The sequence below is a fragment of the Seriola aureovittata genome, chromosome 7 (assembly GCF_021018895.1).
Source record: "Seriola aureovittata isolate HTS-2021-v1 ecotype China chromosome 7, ASM2101889v1, whole genome shotgun sequence".
Classification (NCBI taxonomy): Eukaryota; Metazoa; Chordata; class Actinopteri; order Carangiformes; family Carangidae; genus Seriola; species Seriola aureovittata.
Genome location: NC_079370.1, coordinates 3,219,318 through 3,245,723, shown reverse-complemented (window position 1 = coordinate 3,245,723; position 26,406 = coordinate 3,219,318). Strand labels below are relative to the sequence as shown.

The window sequence follows — 26,406 nt, the reverse complement described above, 5'->3', positions numbered from 1 at the left end:
TAGTTAACTAAACTGTGTTTGCAAGCTGTGGTTCTCTTCAGCTCAGTGTGTAAAGTCCCCCTCCGCTCCAAAATAGCTGTTTTCATATTCATCCACTGAATATGGAAAGTTCCTCTGTGCTGATCTTAAACCCGAGTTTTGCATGTGGGCGTATGAAATGGTTTCACAGGTGTGATGTGGAAACTTGAAGCCTCCAGCGCAACTTAACACTGAGAATGGCTTTTCCCTTCGGCAGATGGAGTATGTAATTTTAGCAACTGTGTCACCAACTTTGTCTTTTCAGTATTAGGGGTGGAACAGTTCGCAAAACTCACATTTCGGTAAATATCTCGGTTTTGAATCCACGGTTTGGTATGTTTTCGATACAGTGGAACAAACGATGTGAGAAACATTCCCTTTCTTTTCATTTATTATGAATTTAACTAAACTAAACTTGTAACCCAGTGGCAAACTGGCCATAACTTCAAATTGCATGACTTGTTGTTTCTTGAGCACAAGAAATTCGCATCGTGTACCGAGCGGCACAGCGCGAAAACATGAACCGTTACACCCCTAATCAATATTATCAACAGTTCTCCTGACGCGCCTTAAAGCGACAATAGCTGTGTCTCAATTCAGGCACAACAAGGATCCTTTGCAGCCCAACCTATCCCAAGATTCAGTGCATGCCAATGATGAATCACTTTTCAAAAAGAGAATGAGGCAGACTCCGCAAATGAAGCAGCGGCCGAGCGTGAACAGGAAATCCTCCGTAGACCGGACCGTCTACACGGTCTCCGGAGGGGTGGACGTGGCCCCTGAATTGAGACACGGCCGTCCTGCTGACAAATACTGTAAATAACCACAGCCTGATATTTCTTTATGCCTCTGCTCCACTACCATCGTATTTTATTCTAAAAGTAAAACTAAAAACTAACTCTCTAAAACAACAGCACTGTTGATTTTTAGAGAGGCTCACATCAGATGTCACAGAGCAGACTCCGGTGTTTGCAGCACTTTGCTAGCTTGACAAGCTGAAAAGGAATAAACTGCAAACTCCACGTGGGTTGCGATGAAGGAATATGTCAGAGCCAGAGCAACAATAGAAGTTGTGTTTCCAGTAACACGTAAATAAAATGTGAATTACTACATGTATTGATCATCTATCTCTACCCACTGATACATCAAGGCATTTTATTGCTGCTGCAGCTTGCCAGCACGCCGTAGATGTGACTGCACCGTTTGTGGTGCGATTATTGTGAGAGATATATTTTCTTTTTCTTTTTTTTTAAGTTTGTTCTCTGCCAGACTTTCATTCTCCGTATGAAAACTCAGCGTCAGCCTGGCGGTCTTGATTTGATAATCGCCTCCTGTCTCACGCCGACCCTGTCGCAAAGGAACTTACTATAAAGGGGGGCGGGGGGGCGGGGCGGGGGGGGTTTAGCGACTAACAGAGGGTGTAATTTACTGCACTAGGTGTGTATCTGTGTGCTAAGCAGCCTCTTTGCAGCAGGTTCTGCAAAACACACATCTCTAAAACCCGGCAGAGTTGCAGCTTTAACACACACTGAGGAGAGAAATTGAGGGGATTAATTCTTCGAGCCGGGTTCGGTGTTCTCGATCTTTTCCTGTTCACTGGCTTCTGCCACCAATTTAGACCTCCATTGTTTCTCTCTGGAGCTGAAAGTATGTTTGTGTTGAGGATTGTGAGTCTCTAAAAATGTATGTGCAAAGATTATGCATTTGTCGTGTGCGTGTGTGTGTTTGTGTGTGTGTGTGTGTGTGTGTGTGTGTGGTTTGCTTGCTAATTATAGATAGATGCTGCATATAATCTGTGTGAGATGTAGGTTTGTGTTAAGGTTATATAAGGAACTAATTGGTTTGTTATAGAGTAGGCGTGCGTGCATGCCTGTACAAAGTGTCTCTGCATGGATCCCGGATCATTACACTTGTGCTTGTGCAGTATCTGAGCCCATGTCTATTTTATTTGGTTCATTACAACGTGTGGGAGGATTGTTGGCGTTGATGCAAAAGCTCCGCTCAGCTAGAAGGGCTTCCGCTCCACCATGCGTCAGCTCAATCTCATTACTCAGCCGCTGAAATGGATGCGTCTGGATGAGCCTTCGATTTCTGATTGACTCGGAGGTGAAAGATGGCGTGTCCATTGGAGAGAGAGAACCGCCTATCAATCGCAGGCACATTTTCATCAGAGTAGCATGTCAGATTGAGTTTCCTTGTCGGTTTGCAGGAGTGCTTCAAAAGACGAATAAAGAGGATTTGGATTGCACAGCAGCAAGTTCAGGGCGGCTGAAATTGCGAAGTAAAAACATTTTTTTAAAGGATTTATTTGACGTGATTGAGCTTTTATTTGCCCCTTTTCTGCTCGAATAAGTCTCAGTTAATTTAATTACATACAATCACAAAGTGCTCATCCATGTGTGTGTATAAAAAAATATTCAGTCAGTATTTAGTCACTGTGTTCTTGCAGGAGATGGTAAGAACAGGAAGTGAAAAAATGTTGTTCCTGTCTTGAATCTGTGCAGCTTTTGTCCAAGGAAAGGTGAAGCAGTGAATTTTCTTCAGTCCGGACTGACTGGTTTAGATGGTGCGGTTCCGTTTGAACCGAGAAGTCGTAATTTCCGTGTTCCCGGTCAGAAATTGCAACTGGAAGTGACCCCTGAAGTCAGATTTCAGACTCCGAAAGTCAGAAGAACCTCGACCTCAAAATCCGAGATGGCTGCCCCATGCATTGCCAGAAGTGAAAGATCAATTAATATACTGTTTATTGGCACCGCTGTATTATTTGTGTCCCATTAAAACAGTCTTACACACAGAACTGCCCCACTTGTATCTGTGTTTGTATGGTGTTGACCCGAGGACGGGGCTTCCCATTTTATGGCACCAGTTTTGTCTCGGTGTGTTGCTGGGTTTAAAAGACACAGGGATGTGGTGCTTGTTGAAGCTTCTCAGATCCTCCAGACACATCTGGGATGATGATGATGATGTTGACGTGTTGTCGGGGTTCATCCTGGATCCTTGCGGCTGTTTTCACAAAGGTCCAGTCAGAGTATCCGCAGGCTTTAAGTGCATCCTTCAGGCGTTTGTGCTCCTTCTCCTTGGGTCTGGACACTTGTTGGCACATTATCAGCTCAGTGTTGCCGGGGTCTGATAACTCCTAGCTTATGTTGGACCGGACGGTGAGAGTCAGAGAACGAGTTCTGGTCTGTGTGTGTGGCAAGCTGCTGCTGCTGCTGCTGCTGCTGCTGCTGCTGCTGCTGCTGCTCCTGACTTCATGTGTGAACTCGATGTTTCCGACCACTGACTTAATGTGTTCCACTCTCCGGGAGGATATCCACATAAATGACGGCTTTTTGTGTTGGTTGCTCTGAAACGACACTTTTCCTTCAGACTATTTTCTTTCACTGACATGCAACAATCATACAGCGAGACATTCACTGCAGAGCGGGCAAACGGCAGGTAGCTATTTCACCAGCAGTAGCCTCAGCAGACTAAAATACAGTGCAGCCACAGAAAGGGCCATGCATGAAGAGAGAGGGGCTTAGATCTAGAGCATATAGAAAAATGACTAGCTGAGGTGCAGGCGGAGGAGGCAGGGTGAAAGTGAGGACATACAAAAGGAAATTGCAACTTTTCATCACAAAGTAACTCTTAGAATCTGCTGAACACCACAGAATAGATGATATACGTCCTTGTGAGCAGATCGGAGGATGGATTTTCCCTTCAGGTCTGGCCACTGTGTCCAAACAACAAATAGGAGATACACACATACACACCCTGACCTCGACCAGACACAAAACAAATTACGTTTTGCTACAGTGCACTTACCTCCCTCGTCTCTAAGCACCCCTCATCAACAAAACCAATTTTGGGAAAGACTTTGGGGGAAGATGCAAATTTACTGACCGGCCTCTTTGTCTTTGTGTGTGTGTGTGTGTGTGTGTGTGTGTGTGTGTGTGTGTGTGTGTGTGTGTGTGTGTGTGTGTGTGTGTGTGTGTGTGTTCCTCTTCAGAGGCGCGTTTGAACAGGATGTGGAGAACGGCTACCATCAGCACCCTGATACCTGCCACGGTGAGATGGAAACATTTATTTTTTCTCAGTGATTTACATAAGCAATAAAGAAATCGAGAGAGAGAGAGAGAGAGAGAGAGAGAGAGAGCTACTGTTATCAGATCTCGATGGCAGAGCGACAGCAGGCACAAGTGATTTCAGCTCTAACAAATTATAATGGTGCATTATGATGTATTTATTTCAATGAGGGCAGCAATTCAGTTCATGTTGAAGAAGCTTGAAGAGTAGTTTGTCCACCCCCGTTCACAGTCCCTGCTGGAATATTGTTCTCAATCTTTCTATGTTAATTAAGCGTCTGCTCATAGAAGTGTTGTTTTTTGTTGTTGTTGTTTTTTTTGTAAGAGAAAGTGGGTTGTTTATAGCTCGTGTGCCTGGGATGTGATGAGAACTGCAAACGGGACAGATTCAACAATACATGTCTCCCATTAGAAATGATTGAATTGTAGCCCAGACACCAGGAATTTTTAACAAAGATTAACCCCACACACACACACACACACACACACTGACACAGAAACTGATGTTGTTTTGATGTGTTTCTCTTCTCCAGATGTCCTGGCGACCACTCGCAAGCAAAACACGGCACTAGATTCAGCGTATGGTCAGTGGACACGTCTTTGTCTTTTTCACTTAGCCGCCTCAGCCGAGCACTGACAGGTTAAAGGCGAGTGGGCAGTCTTACGCTCCAGAAGGATTCTAAGGAAACTAGTTCCTACAGACGCACAAACAAGTCGTGGTTTGATTCTTCCAACAGCTGTTTTCTGTCTGTCAACAGCCAGGGTTTCCAGTAAATGAGAAATTTGATTTTCATTTTTTGTTTTTTTTTGTTTTGCTCTCCGAGGTTTACTTTCCAACATTTCTGTTCACAGTTTTCCCACAAAGTGAACTGTTGAAATCCTGGGATGCTGCGCCGTCACTACAGCAGAGAACATGACTAGACAGATAATCAAACACAAGTTTATCTAAAGCACCTTTTTTGAAGGTGAAACACTAAGCGGAGCCAGGTGTGATTAACCAGGAAGTCTGTCTGCAAAATCCAAATCAAAAAGGGTGTTTACTTTTTGTTTTCCTTTTGTTTTTCCCCCAAATAAGTTTGGTAAAAAATTTGAGGCTTGTTTACACCCTGCATGATCATCTGCTTCCTTTCCCTAATGGTTCTGTTTTTCTCACGATGATGAAATGGGTGAGTAAGAGAGAATAAAAGTATAATAAAATAAAAGTGAGGGCCAAAACTGTAAAAATGAAATAAAATAAAATAAGAGCCATGATGTTAAAAACGTACATACAAATCATCACTTACACGCCTACAAATTAAATGTCTTTACTAACTGTCCACGTGGGAGGTTACAGAAGCTTTTTATTGGGGCAGCTGAATGGCCGCTCATCTCTCCCTCTCAGCCAGTTCAGCAGCTTAAACATTGAAGCCACTGTCTGAAGCATCGCTCCTTTGATGGACCAGGAGCTCCGCTGGCCAGGCTGCCTAATGCCCTGTATCAAGAAGGATCATCATCCCTGTCACGTCCCATTACTCCCCTGCCGGCCACGCCGCACAGCCCCTGGCATGGCTGGAACAGAAACAGAAATATACCGCCAAGCTGGCTCGCCCTCGGAGAGGGTCGAGGAGGTGGTGCTGGGGCGATTTTCTTCCGCTGCGGCATTCAAAACATTCATTTTCAATCAGATAGCTGTCGGCCAGCCTCGTTTGCCTTTATCTACACAACTGAAGCGCCCGCCTCAACTTTTTTGAGGAGTTTTATAAGACTTGCTCAAAGTCAGATCTCTTTGTCGCTGAACAAATTGGGACACAGGGGAGCTAATGGCAGTGGCTGATCCAATGCAGTGATTAGTATCAGCACTGAGCCCATCATGCTGGAAGATGTCAGCCATTACGGCTCAGCAGAACCATCCATCCTGCATCTCTTCCAATCTCTCTCTCAGAACAGAGGCCACTTTGTCTGCCAGAGGCTTCGGCCCAGACCTCCACCGTCCCACAATGCCTCAGTAGTCTCTAAAGCCTCCCTGCTGGAGGAATTACCACTCAGTCGGTAGCAAGACTTGATGAGCAACCCCACTGCTTAATCCTATGGGGCTCTCGCCACCCTGACGCTTCACTGCACTATTTGAAGTTTTCAACACGCAGTCAGATTCTGTCTCTGTTGTTTTTTGGGTTTTTTTTTTTTGGAGCCTATATTTTTTTTTCTAGCTGATTCACACAAAAAAGCCTTTTAAGTCTCTGCACTGAAGATCATTTATCAGCTTTCCTAGACAATAAAACACCCATATGCCGAACAAAGCTGTTGTCACACTGGGGCTTCGTCGCCTGTTCCAAAGTGCTCCAAAGGCTCGGCCTTTTTCCTTTCTTCCGCTTCCCTGTCACCCAAACAATCGCAGCCAGCAGAGAGAAGGACTCGAGTCGAACGCCTGCTTGTGTAGGTAATCAAATGTTCCTCTGTTGTGTAACGTGCGTTTTTTTTTTTTGTACCTCATCAACAGTAAACGAGGACAAACAAAGTGATCCTACGTGCACTCTCAGAATAACACAATTGTGATAAATTGAAGTGATGATGAAGTCCTGGAGCTATTGTCCGAGATGCCAGGGCCAAACACCCCCTGGTGTACGGTTTTAATTTGCCCGGCGCAGATGGTGAACTGACGGGGGCCCCTCATTCAGAGTGAACGTTGTCAACTGGCTCACAGTGAGAGAGAGAACGAGCCCTCTTCCTCCGGTCTTGGTGTGAGCTCTGCAGAATGCTATGATTACGGCTGGCTTATTAGCTCAGGGGCACAAGCCAATAGCAGCATGCTGCTCGCCGGACCTCAAGGACAACAGAGAGCTAATAATGCAATCAAGATGTGGATCGTGTCATCGAGATGAATATGTTTGATAACACAAGGCCTGTGGCAGCTAATGCCCGGCGTGTTTTCTTGGCATATGTTTGAAATGATTCCAAATGCGCCCGTCATAATGTTTGCTGCTCTGCCTCAAGGTGACGCAGTGCTCTGTGAAACAGCTCAGCGTGTTGAGGTAGTGGAAAAGAGCTGCGGTGAAAAAAAAAAAAAGGCATTACCAGTATCTATTTCAACTTATCTGTGAAAACACTTAGTTGAGCGGATGCAGACGAGTTTTAATGGTGGTTTGGGGCGGTTGAAGTTCAAAAAAATACCCAAGAGTTTCATATTGTTAAAATGCCCAAACCTCCTCGTTGCAAGGTGTAAAATTCACATACCATTCAGGAATGTTAGTTTACTTTATACTTTTATAATAGTCCAGTCAGCCAAGCGGAGGAGCGACTGTTTAAAGAGTCAAATGCTTTTTAAAACATCTATTATTATTTATTTTTGAGTGTGATGATAACTGCACCGACAGAAATATTCAAGGACTCAAGGATGTGTCATTGTGAACGTCGGAATCCCAAAACCACCAATGTCCCGGGGACTGGATGGGGGTATTAAGCAGCTGGTAAAGTGCACTGCAGCACTATTAAATGACTGTGTATCTGTGGGGAGGGGAAATGATGGATGAATTAACTTCTGCTCTGTGTGCCCATCACGTTGCTCACTATCATCACTGGGTCTTTGTGTTAACGGGTGACGGTTTTCTCTCCACTCAGGACTCACCCTCATTTTTCTGCAGTTGATTGTCCCGGCTGATTCACATTTCACTAATCACTCACTCTGTCACCCCCCCCCCACCCCACCCCACCCTCCCCTTCCTCCTCCTCCTACTCCCCCTCCCCCCCTTCATTACAACCACAGGGAAGACCACACCCACAAGCGCCAGCACAACCTATCATGGGGCGGCATTCCCAAAGGAGGCAGGTGACCCTGAAAGAGGTACAGGTCCTGATGGCCCTCCCCCAGTGGGGGAACAAGGGTCACCTGACTCGGAGCCAATCAGTGTGGAGATGGAGGGTAAGGGGGAGGGATGTGTGCCCTCAGTGAACTCTGACCTGCAGGGTTTTGCACTGCTGGGCCCCGAACGCCTCACCGCACACTTCTAACCAGACTGACCACTAACAGAAATCAAAAACTGAAGTTTCACTCTGGTAAAACAGATCTCCCATTTTCAGCACGCATACCTCCACCGTATCAGCTCAAATCATGTGACCTGTGTTTCCGTAGCGATGGCACTCATTTCAAACAGCTGATGTAGAAATGACAGCGGAGACAAATTCAAACCAGCTCTATAAAAAAAAAAAAAGTGATTGAGAAAAGGAGTCCTGACCAGTAAAAGCAGCTCCTGTCAGAGGCTGACCATTCATGAACCCGTGTGGCGGTATGCATGCTAATATGCTGAATGTTCTTCCAGGGTGATGTATCACTTTCATTAGCTCACTAACACTTAACTCTCCAGTTAAACCAATCTCTTAGATAAAGGCAGCGAGTATTGCTAATTGATTTTTCTTTTTCTTTTTTTTTTTTTTTTGATCCATACACTTCATTAGTCTCAGCTTTACATGACGTGATGCACGATTTCCCGACCAGCTTCACTTAATGGTTCCCGCCGACTTAAAGCCGCGCGTGGTGCGATGGTAGGATACTGAATGTTAAGTGTTCGACTTTAGCCGGAGAGGGCTTGGAGAATATTAGCAGAGGATCATGTCGTTCCCTTATGTTCAGCCATACATCTCAATGTGCTCATTACAACGGCCATGAATGTGAAAGATTTAATGACTTAAATAGATACCGCATTGGCACTAATTAACTCCTCAAATCAACCTGAGTCTAAACAACGCTGCTCCCACATGAACTTCCCCTCATCTTTTATTTAGCTCGTCAACTCAAATATTCCCTCAATGTTTTCCCAAACACACTCGCAAAAAAATTCAAAGCACAAGCCAGGTAACATCTCTGCCTCTCTCTCCGAGACCGTTCATTTACATTTATAATTTTCCAGCTCCCATCTTAGAGAACAACGCAAAAGTCATTTCCCTCCGCAGCTAACAGGTACTTTGAAAGTACAGAGAGCCGAAGTCCTGATGTGAACCTCCAGCTGCTGCTCTGCTGGTTTCTACAGTGTGACTCAGTGCAGTGTGTCACCAGGGGTCTCTCTCATCAGTCTGTCTGAAAAGATTTAATGTGTTCCCTGGATTTACTAACCCATAATCCAAGGTAAATTACTAAATCATATTAATACAAAAATTGAGGCTTTCTTCAAGTTAAATAATTATCCACAAAAAAGCCAATGAATCACACAAAAAAAAGTTAAATTTACGTGTGAAAAAGTGTCAAAAAGTGAATTATTATGGCTGCTAAATGAAATCAAGAGCAAAGTGTATCAGCCGTGCACCAGTCTGCCTCCGATAACACACACACACACTATAGACAAGTGTTTACTACAAACAGCCACAGAAATGGATGGATGCATTGTCACTGTCAGTTTCTTGCTCATCAATGTCGTTCTTCCAAGAACAGTTAAGACCACTGAAAACATTCATATCACAGAATCAGCAATATTGGATATCAGCTATCGTCTCTCAAACATTTAGCAGCCCTGTAAAGGCCGCGGAGCGAAAGGCACCACACATGCCTGAACAGTTTGGTCTATTAAACCTTATAGAGCAATTGTCAGTTTACTACAATGTGACATAAAGAAAAGCAGCATCTCCTCGTACTTCAGTGTTAAATTTGTTATTTGTGCTTGAAAAAAAAAATGTTTAATTGACGAGTCATTTAGCTCTAAAGGTTATATTGTTAAGCTGGATGTTTGTAATTTGCAAAATAACAAATGTCAGAGTGATTTTGAATAATGTTTCCTTCTGGAACTGGAAGTTCTGCTTTCACTTCGGGTCTTAATTCACACGCCGTTAAAGGCATCGAACCTGTAATCCAGCAGCATCTTCAGCAGCTTATACAGCAGCACCCAGCCGCCCCCGTAAATGACACGACCTATAAAACTCCAACCAGTTCTTGAATATTTAATTACACCTTGATCTTTATAGGCTGGAGTCTCATTATTTCTTACATTTTTAATTTGACAGTTCACACTCATACTGATTAACATTACAACCTTCCGCGAGCAGGAAAAGAGCCGTGTAGCCACGATGAGAAGTGCAAGAAATCTTCCTCCGTGACCCTCAAGCAAACATGTAAAGAAACAAGCTGCAGAGCGAGAGGGAGAAAGTTTATGGTGACTCCTCTCCAGAGGGAGCAGATTCCTGCATGTTTTAGGGAGAAGATACAGCTCAAGTGGACGTGATTCAGGGAGGACAAGGCAGAGTTTGTCCTCTGCTCGCTGCTTGTACAGGCGCCATGTCAGAAGTCCATAAATCCTCAGCGGGTGAAAGAGGCTTCCATTCACACAGGCAGACTCTGTGGCTGCAATGATGAGCTGTTCAGGCTCAAATGAGAAAAGGCCATAACAAATAAATAACCAGCAGGGGCAAGAGCAGAGCCGGGGGGGGGGGGGGGGTACTAGAAACAGCAACACAATCTATTTCAGCTGGCCACTGTGATGCAGCTGCTTCAATCAGAGGAGCTGGGCAGGCGGGTTGATAAGGCGGGAGAGGAGTTGGTGTGGAAGTAACAGTATCACCGTTCGGGGGGGGGGGGGGGGGGCCTCCAATCTATCGCTCACTTCCTGTCCATTTCTCACCACATATCGGCCTTTGTGTCGGTGCTTTCTGGAGAGGCTCTACAGCTGGGTCACAAATCTCCCAGCAGCCACAAGGTGGGCCGGTAGGAGTCTGATAGGGGACAAAAATAGAGCAACCAGCCACGAGAGACAAAGGTACCTGAAGAGAAGTGAGAGAGACACGACAGTTAAATGGACACGTGTATTTGTAGCAAAGAAAATCAAACTTGGTTTCATCAGGTTAAAATGTGGAGCAATAAATAAAACAGAGACTTTGTGTCACTTCAAAAAAACATTATTGATAAAGAGAAGGTCCCGAGACTTGACTTTAGAGCGTGTCTACGGCGGACATGTTTTTCAGTCTTAAGAAGCAGATTTGCATTTTAATCAATACAGCTGTCTACTCCGGCAGTGTAATGGCTCTGACTCGTCTATACGTGAAGCGTCTCTGTCGGCGTCCAGTATATTTCCTTCCAGAGTGCCCACCGTACCTATGGTATATTAATTATGTATTCAGCTACGACCGCCATTAAAACACTTCTGAGTGCACAGCTGTAGCTGAGAGCATCAAGTTTAGACACTAATGGACGACTTGCAGATGCTGCTGACACACTGCTTTAATTACGTGTTTGACATCGGCAAAGGATTGAAGACTCGACCTGGACGCGGCCACAAAGTCTTAGAAACAACTCCGCTAGTTGAGTTTTAGCAACACCCGCCTCGTCATCAGACGACCTGACCAGCAAGCGTTAATGTAACATCAACTACATCTGCCCTGTTCCATTCAGGTGTCCCACAGCCATGACAATATCTGTGTCCCAACTCAGGGGCCGCGTCCTTCAGAGGCTGCATTGAAGACTGATTGCGTCAGAGTGGCGCGACTAGACTGTCCCATTTCAAAGGCTCCTTCAAATGCGTCCTCATTTTCCTCAGCAACAAAGAAAACAACAAACATTAGACCCCTCATTGCCCAACCTATCCCAAGATTCATTGCACAGCAGTAAAGAAAGCCAACAACACACAGAGAGCCTGAGGATTACACTCTTAAATGTAAGTATTGGGTGTCACGTCACCTCAGTTCAAACAGCTAACGGTGCAACTGTTAAAACCAAGGGCCTTAAAACCTCATGTTTTTGTGAAGGAAAAAAGTTATGTGTTGTCGAGGTTGCTAGGCGACAGTAGCAGCACTTTGCAATGCAACAGTAAGGGAGTCTACGAGTGACGGCGAAGAGTGACCGCACCTCCGTTGCCCTCGTCCTCTGAGGGATGCGGCTCCTGAATCGGGACACAGCTTTTTATGACTGTGTGAGCAAAACAGGATCCTGACACAGTCATTACATTTATTACGTATACCTGCACTTTCCTCACTGTGACAGGTCAAAACATCCTCCGTGAAAATACACAGACAGTGACAGTCAGCTGACCAAATGATATGTTTAACAACCTGACCAGAAGTATTAAGAATTCATCAGTTCCCAACAACAGACCAGATACTACATGTCTGTAGTATTCCCTTCAGACTGCCTGGGTTTATGTTTAGGAATTCATGAACATCCAGGATCTGCTGTGAAGATGCGTTGAATCATTTGTAAGCCCCTCCACATCATATATCAAAGGTTAACTCCATGTTGGACTCCGCCTTCAGGAGGATTCTTGCCAACACCTTCTTGTCTCAGATATTTAAAGATTAAGCTGGTGATTTCCTTCATGGCTGAAAATGTGCAATCAAACTGTAATTATCTTTTGAAGTGAGGATAGTCAGTGACCCAGTGTTTCCAGGCTGTAGGAGCGACTCGTCCTTTGTTATGTGTGACAGTTGAGACGGATACAACAGCTCAGGAAAGTTTCAGCAGACACCTTCTTAAAGAACACGTGCAGGAGTAAACATAAATGTCAGAAGAGATATCAACTCGAAAAGCTACAAGTAGAAAGAACAAACGCAGTCACGCAACATAAACCCCTGTTAGTCGTCACCACATTTGTTTGTGTAATTTCTGTGGCTCGGTTATCGACGGATAAAAACCACAAGGTGAAATATCCGCTGAGATGTGGGAAGCTGCATTAGATTATGTAAACACCAGGGGAGACTAAAAGGCAGGGGCAGGATCCTGTTGACCCGCTGTTATTTAGAAAAATGCCAGCAGTCAGGTTTCACTAGAGCCGCTTCTGGACGAGGGAATACGCCCACATGCACCATTGTGAGTGTGAACACAGAAAAACCTGTGTGTTAGCAAAACTGTTGCTCAGGACTCCTGCTTCTAGACCTCTCTGGTTTGTTTTCTGCCCCTCTCCTGCTCTCCATTGTGATTTGACCTTTTCCGTGACTCTTCTGCTCATTTAGATGAGCCAGCGTGGGTCGGACTAAAAAGCCAGGCTAGCAGCTAATTTAGCTGACATGCAAAGGGAGATGGCTCAATAATAGAATCAAGTGAAGCGGGAGTTTTCAGACTCATTAAAACTCTACAGGACGAGAGCAGAAAGTGAACTCGGGCTGAACCTTTGCATGAAGAGGGGCTGGTGTCCTGGGGGTGGGGGGGGGCATCGGTGCCAGCTAGTTTTCTAAAGAGTTATTTATACTTCTGAAGACCATGGCAACAGACACAGCCTGTATCATCCAGTCACTGATAGCGCTCTGACTGTGTGTCCCCTCTAACCACCGTCACTATATCTGCTCCTCAGAGGAGCTTCACTACACATCACTATCACTTATTAATATTTTAGTTTTTATTTCATATATTTTATAGTTTTTATTTGATTTTTTTTTTTTACTTTCTATAAGTAAAAACAAGCAATAACAAGTAAAAATATAGGATTTAATATTAAACGTAAACCTTCTCAAATATAATCTTTACAAAGAATCAAGCACAAATATAAATAAGTATAAGTAAGTAAAAGTATTCAATGTTTAGAAATACTAAATAATTAAACACCATCCAGTCCACAGCAGTGTAAAGAAATAACCACAAATTCAACAAATTTTTCTGAGGTTGGACTTTTGAATTTCAGCAGCTGTCACTCGCTTCAAACCTCGGACCGTGTGTGAAGTTGAACATTCAAATATTTAATACATTTCGAGATCTTTCAGGGTCAGATTGAAGCAGCGCATCCAGATCACGTTCTTTATGACTGCTCAGTGTGACTGCCGGCTGCCACTCTTCATTCAGCCCGTTCATCTTCTTTTTAACCCTTCTGGCTACTCTTAAATGATTTATCACAAGTCAGACCAATTTGTGCGCATACACACACATACACACACACACACACTTTGAAACCTTGCTGCCAATTTGGACTCCCTGAGTCATAGTTATGGTGTAATGGCGCTCATTAAAGGTCACACAGAACTGGGCCATTTTTCCCCTCCGCTCAGCTCACGGGCACTTTACAGTAATTATAAGTGACATCATGTTTTACTACAAAAACACACTCTGCAATGTGCTGTAAAAACTAACCTTAAAGGCATTACACGTACCACTTTCCATAACCGGCACTTTTTTAATGGCTTTTTATTCCATGTCAGCCATTAAAGCTCAGCTCGGTGTCAGGATGGAGAGTTGTCGGCTCTCGGCGTCACAGCGATCCACGGGGCCCACAGTGATCAAATCCACCCACGCAGTTGTCCTGGCTCTTAGCCCTAACCCCTTACCCTTTAATCTGTCTCATTGACCTCTGGGGAGGATTTCTCCCGTTTTACCTGCCTGTTTTCTTTTTCTTTCTTCTTTTCCTTGTTTGAGTTGGACTAACCCTTTAGATGTACCTGCCTCCTTTGTTGAATTCTCTCTCACTGAACCTTTTCACCGTCTTTTTTATGATCTGCCTTTCGGGATTTACAGCCGATGGCTGAAACTGTGCACAGGTGTTTAAGTGGCCTGCCAGCAGTTTCTCCATCTCTTAAAGCAGCAGTTCACTCCAAAGACAGTGACACAATGATAGATGTGTGCTTCAACAGAAAGACTCAGCTGTAAAACAAAGATTATTTGGAAAACAAATGTTATACTTCCGAACAGTGCGGTTCAAAGATAAGTGTGCACCAGATGGTGATTGTTATTATGGGTCAGAGAGGGTCGTTTACGGTCAATATACAGTATTTCTTTTCTATTATAAAGGTAGAACAGAACCAGAATGAGGTAAACGCTTCACCATATGTAAGAAAGCTGACTTTGGTGTGGACTGTCTCTTTAAGTCGGTCGGTAAAGCCAAGATTCTTCCAGTGCTGCCTTTTTCCTCTCAAATCAGATCGTCAACAGGTGGAGGTTTTGCATTGGAACCATTTTTGCCTTACCAGCCACTGAATGGCAAATACACAGCTCTTCCTTTTTTAAGTTTCTGATGCAACTGCATGTAAAAAAGAAAAGACAGACATCACCCAGTGCATGTGCTCTGCCTGGTTTAACGGCTTGTGATAAGTTCAGCAGGTGCCAGTTTAAAGGGTCGCTTTTCCCAGATTGAAAAATACCACGCTCCTACCTGACCCTTGTTTCACCATGCAGATGGTTTTGATTGGGTATTATGATGTTTGAGATGTCTCAGGAAATGTTTGCCTCCACCCCGATATGATGATATTGGCATGATATTGATATGAATAATGACTTTGGATTTCATTTGTGCTGGTAAAAGTAATGAGAAGTCACATTTGAAAAATTCACCTGGAATCCGTTTTACAAGAAAAAAAAGAATTGGCCGAGGTTTGTAGGTTGTTCTTAGAAAGACACACAGCTTTTGAGTTTTTCAAATGAAATTTTTTTATGCTTTTATCAGCACAAACAAAACCTGGGCGAAGCAACCCTTTAACTAAACTACATGTTGTATGAGTGTTACAAACCCAAATGTATACTGCTGCGTGAAAACTTGACTTCCCCTTTAAGGCACAGGTGTAAATATTGAAGGACTTCATACAGACAGTGTGGCTCTGATTGCCAGATGCCACCGCACGCTTAATTTACCAGTATTCAATCAAAACTGTAATGAAATCTATGCTCTGTATGCACCGGCACACCTGGAATGAAATGCAGTTCTCATTACTACTACTTTTCAATTGGAATGGATCTGTTACATTTACACCATATCACCTTAGCTCGTGTGCATATATTAAACCGCATCCAACTGGCTGAGCACTGAGGTGGAATATTATGCAAATTCCTAATAACAAGTGTACATGATTGAATTCACTCAGTCAACAGCCAGAACCCTGCACACACACACACACACCACATAAACTCGAGTGTGTGTGTGTGTGTGTGTGTGTGTGTGTGTGTGTGTGTGTGTGTGTGTGTGTGTGTGCATGTGCGTCCTGACACTCGCGTGTTCATGCTCTGTTTGCTAACCATGTCTGTCAGCGCGCAGACATCAGGTATTAAAACTGTCAAATTACTAAAGCTCACGTCGACGCGGCAGAGCTGCTACGCTTTTCACCTGGATTTGAAAAAAAGGAAAAATAATTCATTTGTTCCAATCTTCAACCTCCGGGTGTCTTTCAGGAGTTAAATTGTTATTTTTAGTGTGGGAGAAATAAATCTGCAGTATTAGCGGGAGGCGGGCGGGGAGGGGGGGGGCTAGTGCTCGCCTATGAAGCTCGGGGCCATTTTGTCTCGTTGGCTTCTCACTGGGATGGAGTAGCCATTAAGGGAACAATTACATGCACTTGTAAGCTTGTGGAAGCAGAAACTAATTAGGGGCTATTTTGGAACGTCTTCACTTGATGCGCGAAAATAGAACACAAGTTGTTCTCAGGTTACAAAGTATTTAAGCGCACCCTTGAGAAAAGTCTGATATAATGGAAAAGTCATGCACCAAAGAAAAAGTTGCTCCTCTGTTGAAAATGATTTTTCTATCTGACCTTGAATGTGGAAATAAAAGTAGCTGTTCCTGCCCAGCAATGTTTTAAATTCCAGTGTTGTACAGTTTCTGATGTTTTAATGTCTTTAATGTAAGAATGAAACTTCAAAGTTACTAGTAATTGGTGTCATGGAAGAGCTTTATGGGTGCTGTATTGTTAATGAAGCCGGTTTGAGCTGAGCCGTTTACTTAATCGCTCGCATGCTTGAGAGAAGTTATAACTCGCATTGTAATTTGCTTTCAGACTCAACTTCATCACCTGCAGGAAAAAAAAAAGAAAAGTACTTCACACATAACAACAGCCAGACCTCCATACTTTATTTCCCTTATGCAGAAACCATCGCCAATTAGTAAGATGCGGCGCCGGCGACGCTGTGTAAAAACCTGCCTGTTTACATAACCTACCGCGCCATCTATTTTTAACAATGTGGATGCAATCACAGAGCACTTCTCTTCCTACGGGACTGTGGAGGAGCACCAGGGTTGTTCTCCAACCATATCACAGCTGTGCCGCAGAGCACCGGGCTTCAAAACCCAGCAGAGTGACGGTCTGTCACTCACCCCATCGCGTCTGTCTGTCTCTCACTCTGCCTCTCTCTCTCCCCACCCTCCTCCTCCTCCTCCTCCTTCAAATCTGCTCCTCGCACATACGTTCACTCGTTTTCTCCATCTCCTTTTCTTTTTTTTTTCTTGCTCTCTTGCCTTTCATCCCCTCTCCTTCCTTTCCTTTGCTCTTGCTCCCTTGTCTCTTAGATCTTTGAGTCCTCTCACATTCACTCCCCTCTTCAATGCCAGTTTGTCACTGAGGTTGAATTTCATCCCTTCATCTCCCCTTTTCTTTTCTTTTTTTCCTCCCCTGGCTGTCACCATCCCTCTCTCTCTGTCTCTCTCTTTCCCTCCCTTGACTCCACTCACGCATCCCATCTGTCTTTTTACCTTTTGGCAGACTTGAGTACCTCTATATTAAGCCTCCGCCGAGCTGCGACCATGTTGAGTTGACACAGAAATATAATGTGACAATTTTAGAGGAGGAATACAGACTCTGAAGCAATGTAAACATTAAAGGGAAGTTGTGAAATGAGCGTAAAGCGGCATTAATTATCACATTTACTTAAGGTGATGAACCCCCCCCCCCCTCCATAGCCAGACTTTAAAAAAAAAAATACAAAACATATATCTGTGTAGTTTCAAACCCAAGTTTTTAGTTTCCATATGCTTGTGAAGCAGTGCAAACAATACCAAGTAGGTGTGCACAGTTGGCCCGCACCTCCTGTGCGCCATCTAGCTGCTTGCCAAGCTGCTGGTATGATTCACAGGGTATTAATTTTACTGTGACCGGTGGCACCATATGTCCCACATACCCAGTGATTGAGTCATCCAGCCTGCTCATGGAACATGTTGTGACAGGTCGTCGGGAGGCTCTGGATTTGTTTACCTCAGCTGCGCGCTTCCCCCCCTGTCGTGGCACTTGACTCATACCCCTCAACCAGGAGGAACCCCTCAATAGGCCTGTACCCAGAGCCAGGGTGGGAGGGGGGGTGTTGCCGTCCAGAGGGATCGGATGAGTCACAGGTACCAGGAAGCCACAGGGGTTACAGGAGGCAGAAACCACACAGAGATGAGAGCAGTCTTTCCCCCCCTCATTACAAAAGCTGCACGCCGTCGCCACCGCCGGGACACTGATCAGTTAGAGCCGAAAACTCGGAACCGCAACATTGCTGCAGAGCTGATTGGCGTCCCGTGTAATGAGACAAAAAAAAAATGTCCAAGATTAAAAGAAGAGGTATTAACAGGCTCACTGCAGCATCACTTTTGATTGCCTCTCCCACTGGGATTGCAATTATGATTTATGAGTTTTTAATGTGGTCATAAGTCGAGGCAATCAGAAGAATAAATGGCTAAAAATTGAGGATTTTTAATTGGAAGCTCTATTCAAAGCGTTATTTCCAGAAAGATTATGGTGCACTACCGTATCTCTTTCTCTCTCTCTGTAGAGAAAATGGCAGCAAAGCACACCTCGAAAATGAATGTACTGATACATGACAATGAGATAATAAGTCTCAACAAGCACACCTGCACAAAAGAGCATAAAGAGCTGAAGACGTTCCACAGTAGCCCCTTTTACACAGCGCGCTCAAGGCGGGAATGTTCTGCCTTTATTCGGCCTCGCCGTTCTGAATAAAAGGTACAAACACGGATTTTCAGGAGACGTCTTTGTTCCACCTTTAAGTCGGCAGTAGCGGTAATCATAGAGCTGGATAGACGCTGGCATGGCAGGACAGGACACCGCCACTGTTGTGCTGCACATCGTGCTTCTGATTCCCCAACACTGGCATGCACCGGGCAGCATTATGCCGGCTTTATAACGAGGGTTCATTTCAACGCCAATTTAATGAGATCTCTGTATAAAACAGGCGAGTAACTTCATGACCTAAATGATAAACTCTCTTCAGAAGCTGTTGGCCAGGAACTGCGCACACGCAGATCCGTCATGATGGCAGATAAACCTTGTTTGATCCTAATTTCGCCGTATCTCTTCCCGTCCGCAATAAGATTCACTGAAATTAAAGCTGCAATGACGACAGGAGGCAAATACCTTTGTCTTTCCATTTCATGCTTTGTGCAGTTACCACAGTGTAAGGTTCCTCTTTAGTTTCAAGAAAATGAGTTTAGATTTCACTCATTTGTGCTTTTGTCTCTTGTGGATTCATAACGAGTCTCTGATCAGATTTTTCCCCCACTTTAATATCCCCTAATATTTGCCTCTAATCAAATGCAAACAGTGCGGAAGACACTTTTTGGCCCCTTTAACACACACACTCATTACCTTTAATAATGTTCACCCAGGCCCGACTGACTCAGGAGCTCACGTAGGAGGTTTTTCTTCACACCCTCCGCTTCACTAAAATGAAATCCTTCCGAGATGTTAGTCTCAAAAGGGGCTGGTGGATTTTATTAGATTTGAAGGATTTGGGTTGTTTGTGGCTTTACCACACAACACGTCCTTGCGAATTGGCAGGTTGGATGATGCGATGATACTGTAACTGTTTGGAAACTGTGGTGTGGTACCTCGATTTCTTTCCAGTTTACTGGCCAAGCCAAAAGCAGACATTCCCATCTGGTTATTTTATCTACAATCAATATCTCATTTGACTTTCCAGAAGATTTACCCAGTCCCATACGCTATACCCTGATACATTTTATCTGTATCACCATATAAGTAACTGAGAGATGAATTCATGTAAATGCTTACATAGGAATGTTCTGGAACAAAGAGCCTTCAGTCTGTCAAGTCTGGGTCACTTAACTCAGAGAAAAGCTTAAAATCCACCCTCATGCCAACCGTATTATGGAGCTGATCTCCCTGACACTCACCCACCAATCATCAGCCTCATCATCATCCACCTGAACGTCTCATAAACCATCATCAAGCCTGATTTAGACATCATCATTTTCCATTTTCATTCCTCAACCGAGCTTTTCTGGAGCTGTTGAATTTAACTTGTTTGGAACACCTGCATTTTTTTTTTTCCCCCTCCTCGGTGCAGCTCAGTCGTCCGGCTGCACAGACTAATCAGTTTCACAGAAATTGTCATTAAGGGCGGAGAGAAGGGTCTGACACCACAGATGGCAGCAGCCTCTTGCAAATGAGCTCTGATTACGAGAGGTGGCGGGTTTCACTCCTCTTATCATGGCTGCCTTTCACGCCATTAGGCAAACACAGTGCCAGGGTCACAACACCCAAGGACATTTGCATGGTAGATTTACCTCAGCAAAGTAACCTTGTGTTTTTTGGTGCACTGTTGCACAGACTGTCCCCTCGGCTTCATTTTGAAAAGAATTTGACAACCTCATTTGAGTCTGTGTTGGCGAAGGCGCCACACTCGGTGAGCTGTTGGATAGATCTGTTATTTTTGGCTCGTTCATCACACCAGGTGCTCTCGCCCCTGATCCCTGCATTGGAAAGCAAAGTCTGTGAAAATGACATTGGGTTCCTGCTGCTGTGCTCCCATCAATATTTAAAGCTCTAACTCATTTCAGAGTTGATTTCTCTCTGACTGGGCAACTCTTGGCCTCTGCCTGTCTGAGGGGGAAAGCACAGGTCTTAGAAAGAAAGGCTGTATTGATCTATTAACAGTGGAAAGAAAGGAAGCCAAGAGCTTAGTTCAAACACCTCTCCCATGCTGTTCCCCACATGGTGAAGCTCCTGTAAACACAACCTGTCTGTCCCAGCTGCTACTTGACCTATATTAGCTCTTGAAAATGTGTGTGAGCCTGTGTGTGTGTGTGTGTGTGTGTGTGTGTGTGTGTGTGTGTGTGTGTGTGTGTGTGTGTGTGTGTGTGTGTTTTCTTGTGGCTCAGTCAGAAAGGCTCTAACTCAAGCACTGTCTTCTCAATCTTTTTCTGTTTTGAAGGTGTGAGGCGGCCACCAGAGCTGGACAAGACCAATCACAGTGTCCATTATACCCTCCTGATCGCCTGTGTTTTGGTGGCCTTCGTCCTTGGCGCCTTTCTCTCCGGCTTCCTGGTGTCCTGCTACTGTAACCACACGAGCCACAAGACCAAGAAGCTGTCGAAGATCCCGAGGCCCCGATCCCGCACGCTCTGTCGCTCCGCAGCCTGGCCAAGCTCAATGGCCTCCTGGACAGCCAGAGTAAGGACGACAAGCTGGAGGTGTCATCTCCAAAGATCTACAATTCTTTCTTCGCCAACAGCAAGGAGCATCACCCGCCAAGGAGAAACGGCCATCACGGAATGACAATGGGAGACCTGGTTCACCCCCACCATCACCACCTTCACCATTCCTCGGAGCTCTCCGGTCTGCCGACACCAGACTCCACCCCAGAACTGCCCATAAAGAGCATGAAAGCCTTCAAGAACCAGTGGGAGAAGAACCAGAACTGCAACAATGCCAAAGAACCAAAGTCCCATAACATCGGCTCCAGGCCCAGCTCAGCCCTGCTTCACCAGCAGGTCTTCCCCTACTCCCACAGCATGTCCAATGGGCAGCCTCTAGTCGGAGGCCACCTCCATCCAGAGGAACGTAAAATCCACAATGTTGAACGTGTGCTATCTCAGCAGCCTTACCCTGGTTATTCACAGAAGGTGATGGAGGTAACATCACTGGATGAGCTCCTGAAGCACATCCACGAGGCGAGCACCAGCAAGACCTCTCAGTTAATGAGTCCGTCGGGTCTGATGGCGAGCGGTGGTGGAGGCCAGCTAGCCTTCGCCAACCGCATCCAACCTCAGATCCCTGAGACGGAATCAGCGCCGTATTACAGCTCGTCCACTTTACCTCGAGACAGCCTCACCCGACGCATGGATGTTCCCCCTGACATTCCCCTGCACCACCAGTCCACCCTGGAGAGGAGGCACTCCTCCCAGAGGCACTCGCTGATTGCTGCAGCCACCAAGATGCCCAATGGAGGTGGAGTAGTAGGAGGAGGGGGTGGAGGAATGATCCCGCGCCAGCACAGCTTCAGCCAACGAAATGGTGGGCCGCACCAACCGCCTCCACTACTGGCACGGATGAACTCGACGGGCAGCGCCTGCGAGGTTCACTACCCCCTCATCCCCAGTGGGTACCTGGCACGCCAGCACAGCTACAATGGAGAGCAGGAGGTCCCACACAGGGGCGCCATCGTCCGCCGGGCCTCCTCTCTCAAACCCGACGTCCCTCCCAAGCCCCTGTTCATACCTGCCACGTCCCCGGTCAACCAACAGGGGAAGTTCAACTACTGAGGAGGTTCACTCCTGGACTAGAGAGGGAGTCTCCCTCATTGTGTCTTCTTAAAGGACCTTTCCTTTGAAGAAATGCAGTGGGTTCGAGGTTGCACATCTTCATAAGAAAACACAACCAATCGTGTGACAGCGAGTGTCACTGTGGACGAAAGCCTCAACCAAACTTGTTTTTTTTCCCCTTCTTTTTGTCCAGCGAATATCTTTGTACCATATTGGTATTGCTCAGCTACTCGCTTATTATAGAACCGCTGACTTGGGTGACGTGACGCCACCTCCTTATATTAGGCTGCCAATGTCCTCAGTGTGGATTTACAATGCAACTTAGTTTTTGGACGCGTTGATGTTGGAAGGACTTTACACATCAGTCATCATGAACACTAAAAAACCCGGAGGCGCCTGCGATGCTTAGATTCAGGCTTTTGCTTAACCTTTTCTGATGTAGTGTTGGTAACCAGTCCCCACCCACCCCACCCTCGAATGTGTTTATATTATGCATGTGTGTGTATATATATGTGTGTTTATATCCACACCGTATATGTATACATATACATATGCAGTATATGTAACCTGTGGTGAAAAGTCAGCAAAATTCCCCTGAAAGTAGTTATGTCTTTGCCTTACTATACTCTTTCATCTTTGGGCATATCAAACGATCCCCCCCCCCCCACCAAATCATGCACTTCATTAACACAACTCGTCGTCAGTTGGCTGAAAACAATGAACCAAATTTGTTGGTGTTGACAAGAGAAAGGAAATACTTCAACAAAGCAGCTATACTCGTCCTTTCTCTCTTTTCTTTTCCTCTCCCAGCAGATGTCAGGTCAGAAGTGACGCAATCGGGTCCATTTAGATTCCTCGAGAATGTTTCTATAAGATTGGTGCTCCACAAAATCTAGTGGGTCGAACATCCTCTGAAATGGAAATAAAACAATACTGTACACTCTGAAATATTTTGGACCCAAAGAGGACGAGACAAACATGCCATGCCAGCCGGCATCACGAGAATGAACATCAAACATAGAACGGACTGCAATTATTATAATTATTAACTTTGTGGCTATTGGTTGTAAATAAAGGAATAATTACTAGCCAAATTTTAACTGTATGTGTAAATGTGTGCCTTATTTAATAATAGTGTGTGACATGGGGGTAGGGGTTAATGCAAGGGGCTCAGATGGCTACTATGCTACAGTATATTGTAGGTGTTTCATTTTCTATGGTCGTCAGTATGTGTCATACAGTATCTATTGTATATTTGAAGAGTTTCATTCCAGAATGAGATATTTGTCATTTAAAATGTTGTCACCTGTTCTGATAAACTGGTAACTGTGAATATGATTGTAACACTTACTATAGAATCATATTTTATGTTATATCTTGAGTATATTGAGCCTTTTTTTTTTTTTTGAGATGGATACAATATTTTGGAATGAAACCCTTCATTTCACTCTGTTTTTGTTTTGTTTTTGTTTCTTAGCATCCCTGAAGTGTGAGCCTGCAGAAGTTTTTTTTTTTTTTTTTTTTTTGGGGTGGGGGGGCAAGTATTCACAGCCTAAGACTGCAGACATTCAGGTTTGACTGCCTCCGTATTTTGTCACTTTCCACTGGGTGTCACTTTCCTTCTAGGTGCCATTGTTCATTTTTGTTGGTCTTTTAGCAGTAGCATTAGCATCCCTTTGGGTTTCTAAAGGAGCAGTTCACAGTTCCTCTTAAGTTATCACCTACACACCTGTAGCCATCGTAGAAGTCACATTTAACCAATGGATAAAGCAAATATGTGGCGTTTTGCTGCAGTTCTGAATGTCAGGTAATTATTTTTTAGCTCTTATTTAGAGGTAATTGTTGAGAAAAAGAATGTGTTTGACTGTTGTTTTGGTTTTCTTTAAGAATTAAAGAATAAGAGGCGCTGGACTTCTACAATGGTTACTGCTGTAAATTTTGACTCACCTGTGTCACTGGGTGTCAACTTCAACAACAATACAGGAAGCAAATAAACAGGAGTTGAGATGACAAAGTCTCTGTTTAGGAAATATGTCGAAACGTGGAGAAGTGCAATGAACTATGATCCGACAAGCTGAGATTATCTCTTGGATCGATACCTGGGAAGCGATTGTGGAGCAAAGTTCCCAGGTGGCCGCGCTGCCCAACATCTGGTGAGGGGTTTCCCCTCAGGGATGGCGATGCCAGACGGCGCTGCCTGAGAGTCACCACGCCTTCAAGACTCTCCACTGCTGCTCTTTTCAGCAGAGTCACTTTGGCCACGGTCGACTGGAACCGTGATCAATTTCTGTGAAAACGGCACTGCACTATTTACTGTATCTGAAAGTGGTGTTTATTGATTGAAATTTCCCAGAGCTCATTTGACCCAATGTAAAGTTTACTATTCATACTCCAACTCCAGTAAATGAAGGAAAATATGGGCTGACCACAAGGTTTGTTGTAAGGAAGAAATTAAAAACAGTTGATTTGGAATTAACAGGCAGCAGAGCATTAAATAGCCTTTCAAACAACAAACACAAAACATCCAACCTGATCTAAGGTCAAGCCCGTAAGGTTTCATAAGAGGAATTGTGTCAGCTACCGTGTTTGAAGAGTCTTTCTTTCTTTTTTTTTAATCTGCCGGTGACAGATTGAATGGGAGAGGGAGCGGTCTCGCCTCTAAAAGCTCTATCAGTATTTGATTTAGTGTAAATACATTCTATCTGGGCGGGGTCTCATTGATTCAGTATTATGTTGGGTTTTTTTTTTTTCTGTTTGATTTTCAGGCTACGCCTCTTGAATTACTATGAATTTGGTCTCACAGAATACCATTGTATGTCTCTTATACTAGGAATAAAAATGAAAATATGATGCAAGCGTGTCACTGGTGAATGTTTCAAAGTAATCCATGGAAATTTACTGGGTGATGCATGAGGTGTGAACACAAACGCACAGTACACTACAACAGCCCCACGCTACCTCTCTGAGATTGTTACGTACAGTTTTAGCTGAGACTCTGTCAGCTGTTCACTCTGCGGTCACCTCTGAGTGAGTAGTTAGCATTGGTGTTGCATTGGATTGCATTATCTCCACTGAGGACACTGTCTTCTGTCCCCCTCGTTTGTCCGTCAGGACGTCTCAAAAACACGTCAATAGATGTTTAGATCATTTGGCGATCAGCCAAGAACCAAGTGATTTATTCTTTGATGCAGACCCAGGAAATGTTTTAACAAGGTCTCATTGAAGCACTACCCCAACATTTTGGGTAACACTGCTTTTAAAAAGATCGGTATCAATTTAATCTGTGCACTTAGTGCATTTTCCTCCAAGTGGGAGAAAGAACATCGATTGCAACTGCAGTGCCAATATGTTCATTGTTTTAATTCACAGGGGGCAGCAATGAGCCCATTTACAGCTTGGAACAGCAGCATGAGACAAAGAAGGAGACACACTCCAAACACACCTGGGCAGCCACAAAAAGGTGAGGTTTGTTCTCTATTAGATGCATTCTTACAAATTGTTTTTGTGAGTTTAGCAAATGTCTTTTGGTTTAAGTTCCTCCACTTCAGATCAGGCTGAAGCCACTACAGGACTCTGCTGTGGTGAGTATCCAGGACTGGCTCCCAGGCAGTGGATGAGCCGGTCCAGTTCTGACCTAACCCCTGATAAGAGGCTGAGTGCATTAAGTGCATTTTCCTAAATGTAGAGCTATTCCTTTAACATTTGCACCCACCATTTTTATGCACATTTTTCAGTTTGTGTGTAAAACCTAAGTGGAAACACCAGATAATTAGAGAACAGAAAAACATGCCTAAAAAAAGTTCATACACTTGACTAAGATGGTAAAAGTTGGCATGGAAACAGATTTTTATTTTAAGACTTTGCTCTCACCTTAACTACTTCCTCTATGACAAAGTATTCATGTTGTTCCAAAATATTTTCTCTTGAAACAGAAATATGAAATATTTATAACATTTAGTTTCTTGCAAGTTTCCTGCAAAAAAAAAAAAAAATTGGCTGTAATTATAGCTCGAATACAGTTAGTGTTCAATTGCTAGACTTCAAATAAAAAAATTACTATTAATTGCCAAACTAGTGCAGCCCTTTAGTTTAGAATAAAGTTTCCAATAGAAAAAATAACACACACTAAATATTTCCTTGGATTTAAAAGAACTTCTTCTATGTTTTTGTATAATTGGTTTCAAAAT

General features: G+C 44.3%; 1 protein-coding gene across 1 annotated transcript in view; it reads left to right on the top strand.

Moving 5' to 3' along the window:
* Nucleotides 1-25,069, top strand: part of sema6e (sema domain, transmembrane domain (TM), and cytoplasmic domain, (semaphorin) 6E) — a 152,677-nt gene extending 127,608 nt beyond the window's left edge. The window contains 5 exon segments of the mRNA XM_056381483.1: nt 4,010-4,068; nt 4,619-4,669; nt 7,825-7,980; nt 20,890-21,045; nt 21,048-25,069. Of these exon segments, the coding sequence (XP_056237458.1) occupies nt 4,010-4,068; nt 4,619-4,669; nt 7,825-7,980; nt 20,890-21,045; nt 21,048-22,219 (1,594 nt within the window). The 3' untranslated portion in view covers nt 22,220-25,069.
* The last annotated feature ends 1,337 nt before the right edge of the window (nt 25,070-26,406 follow it).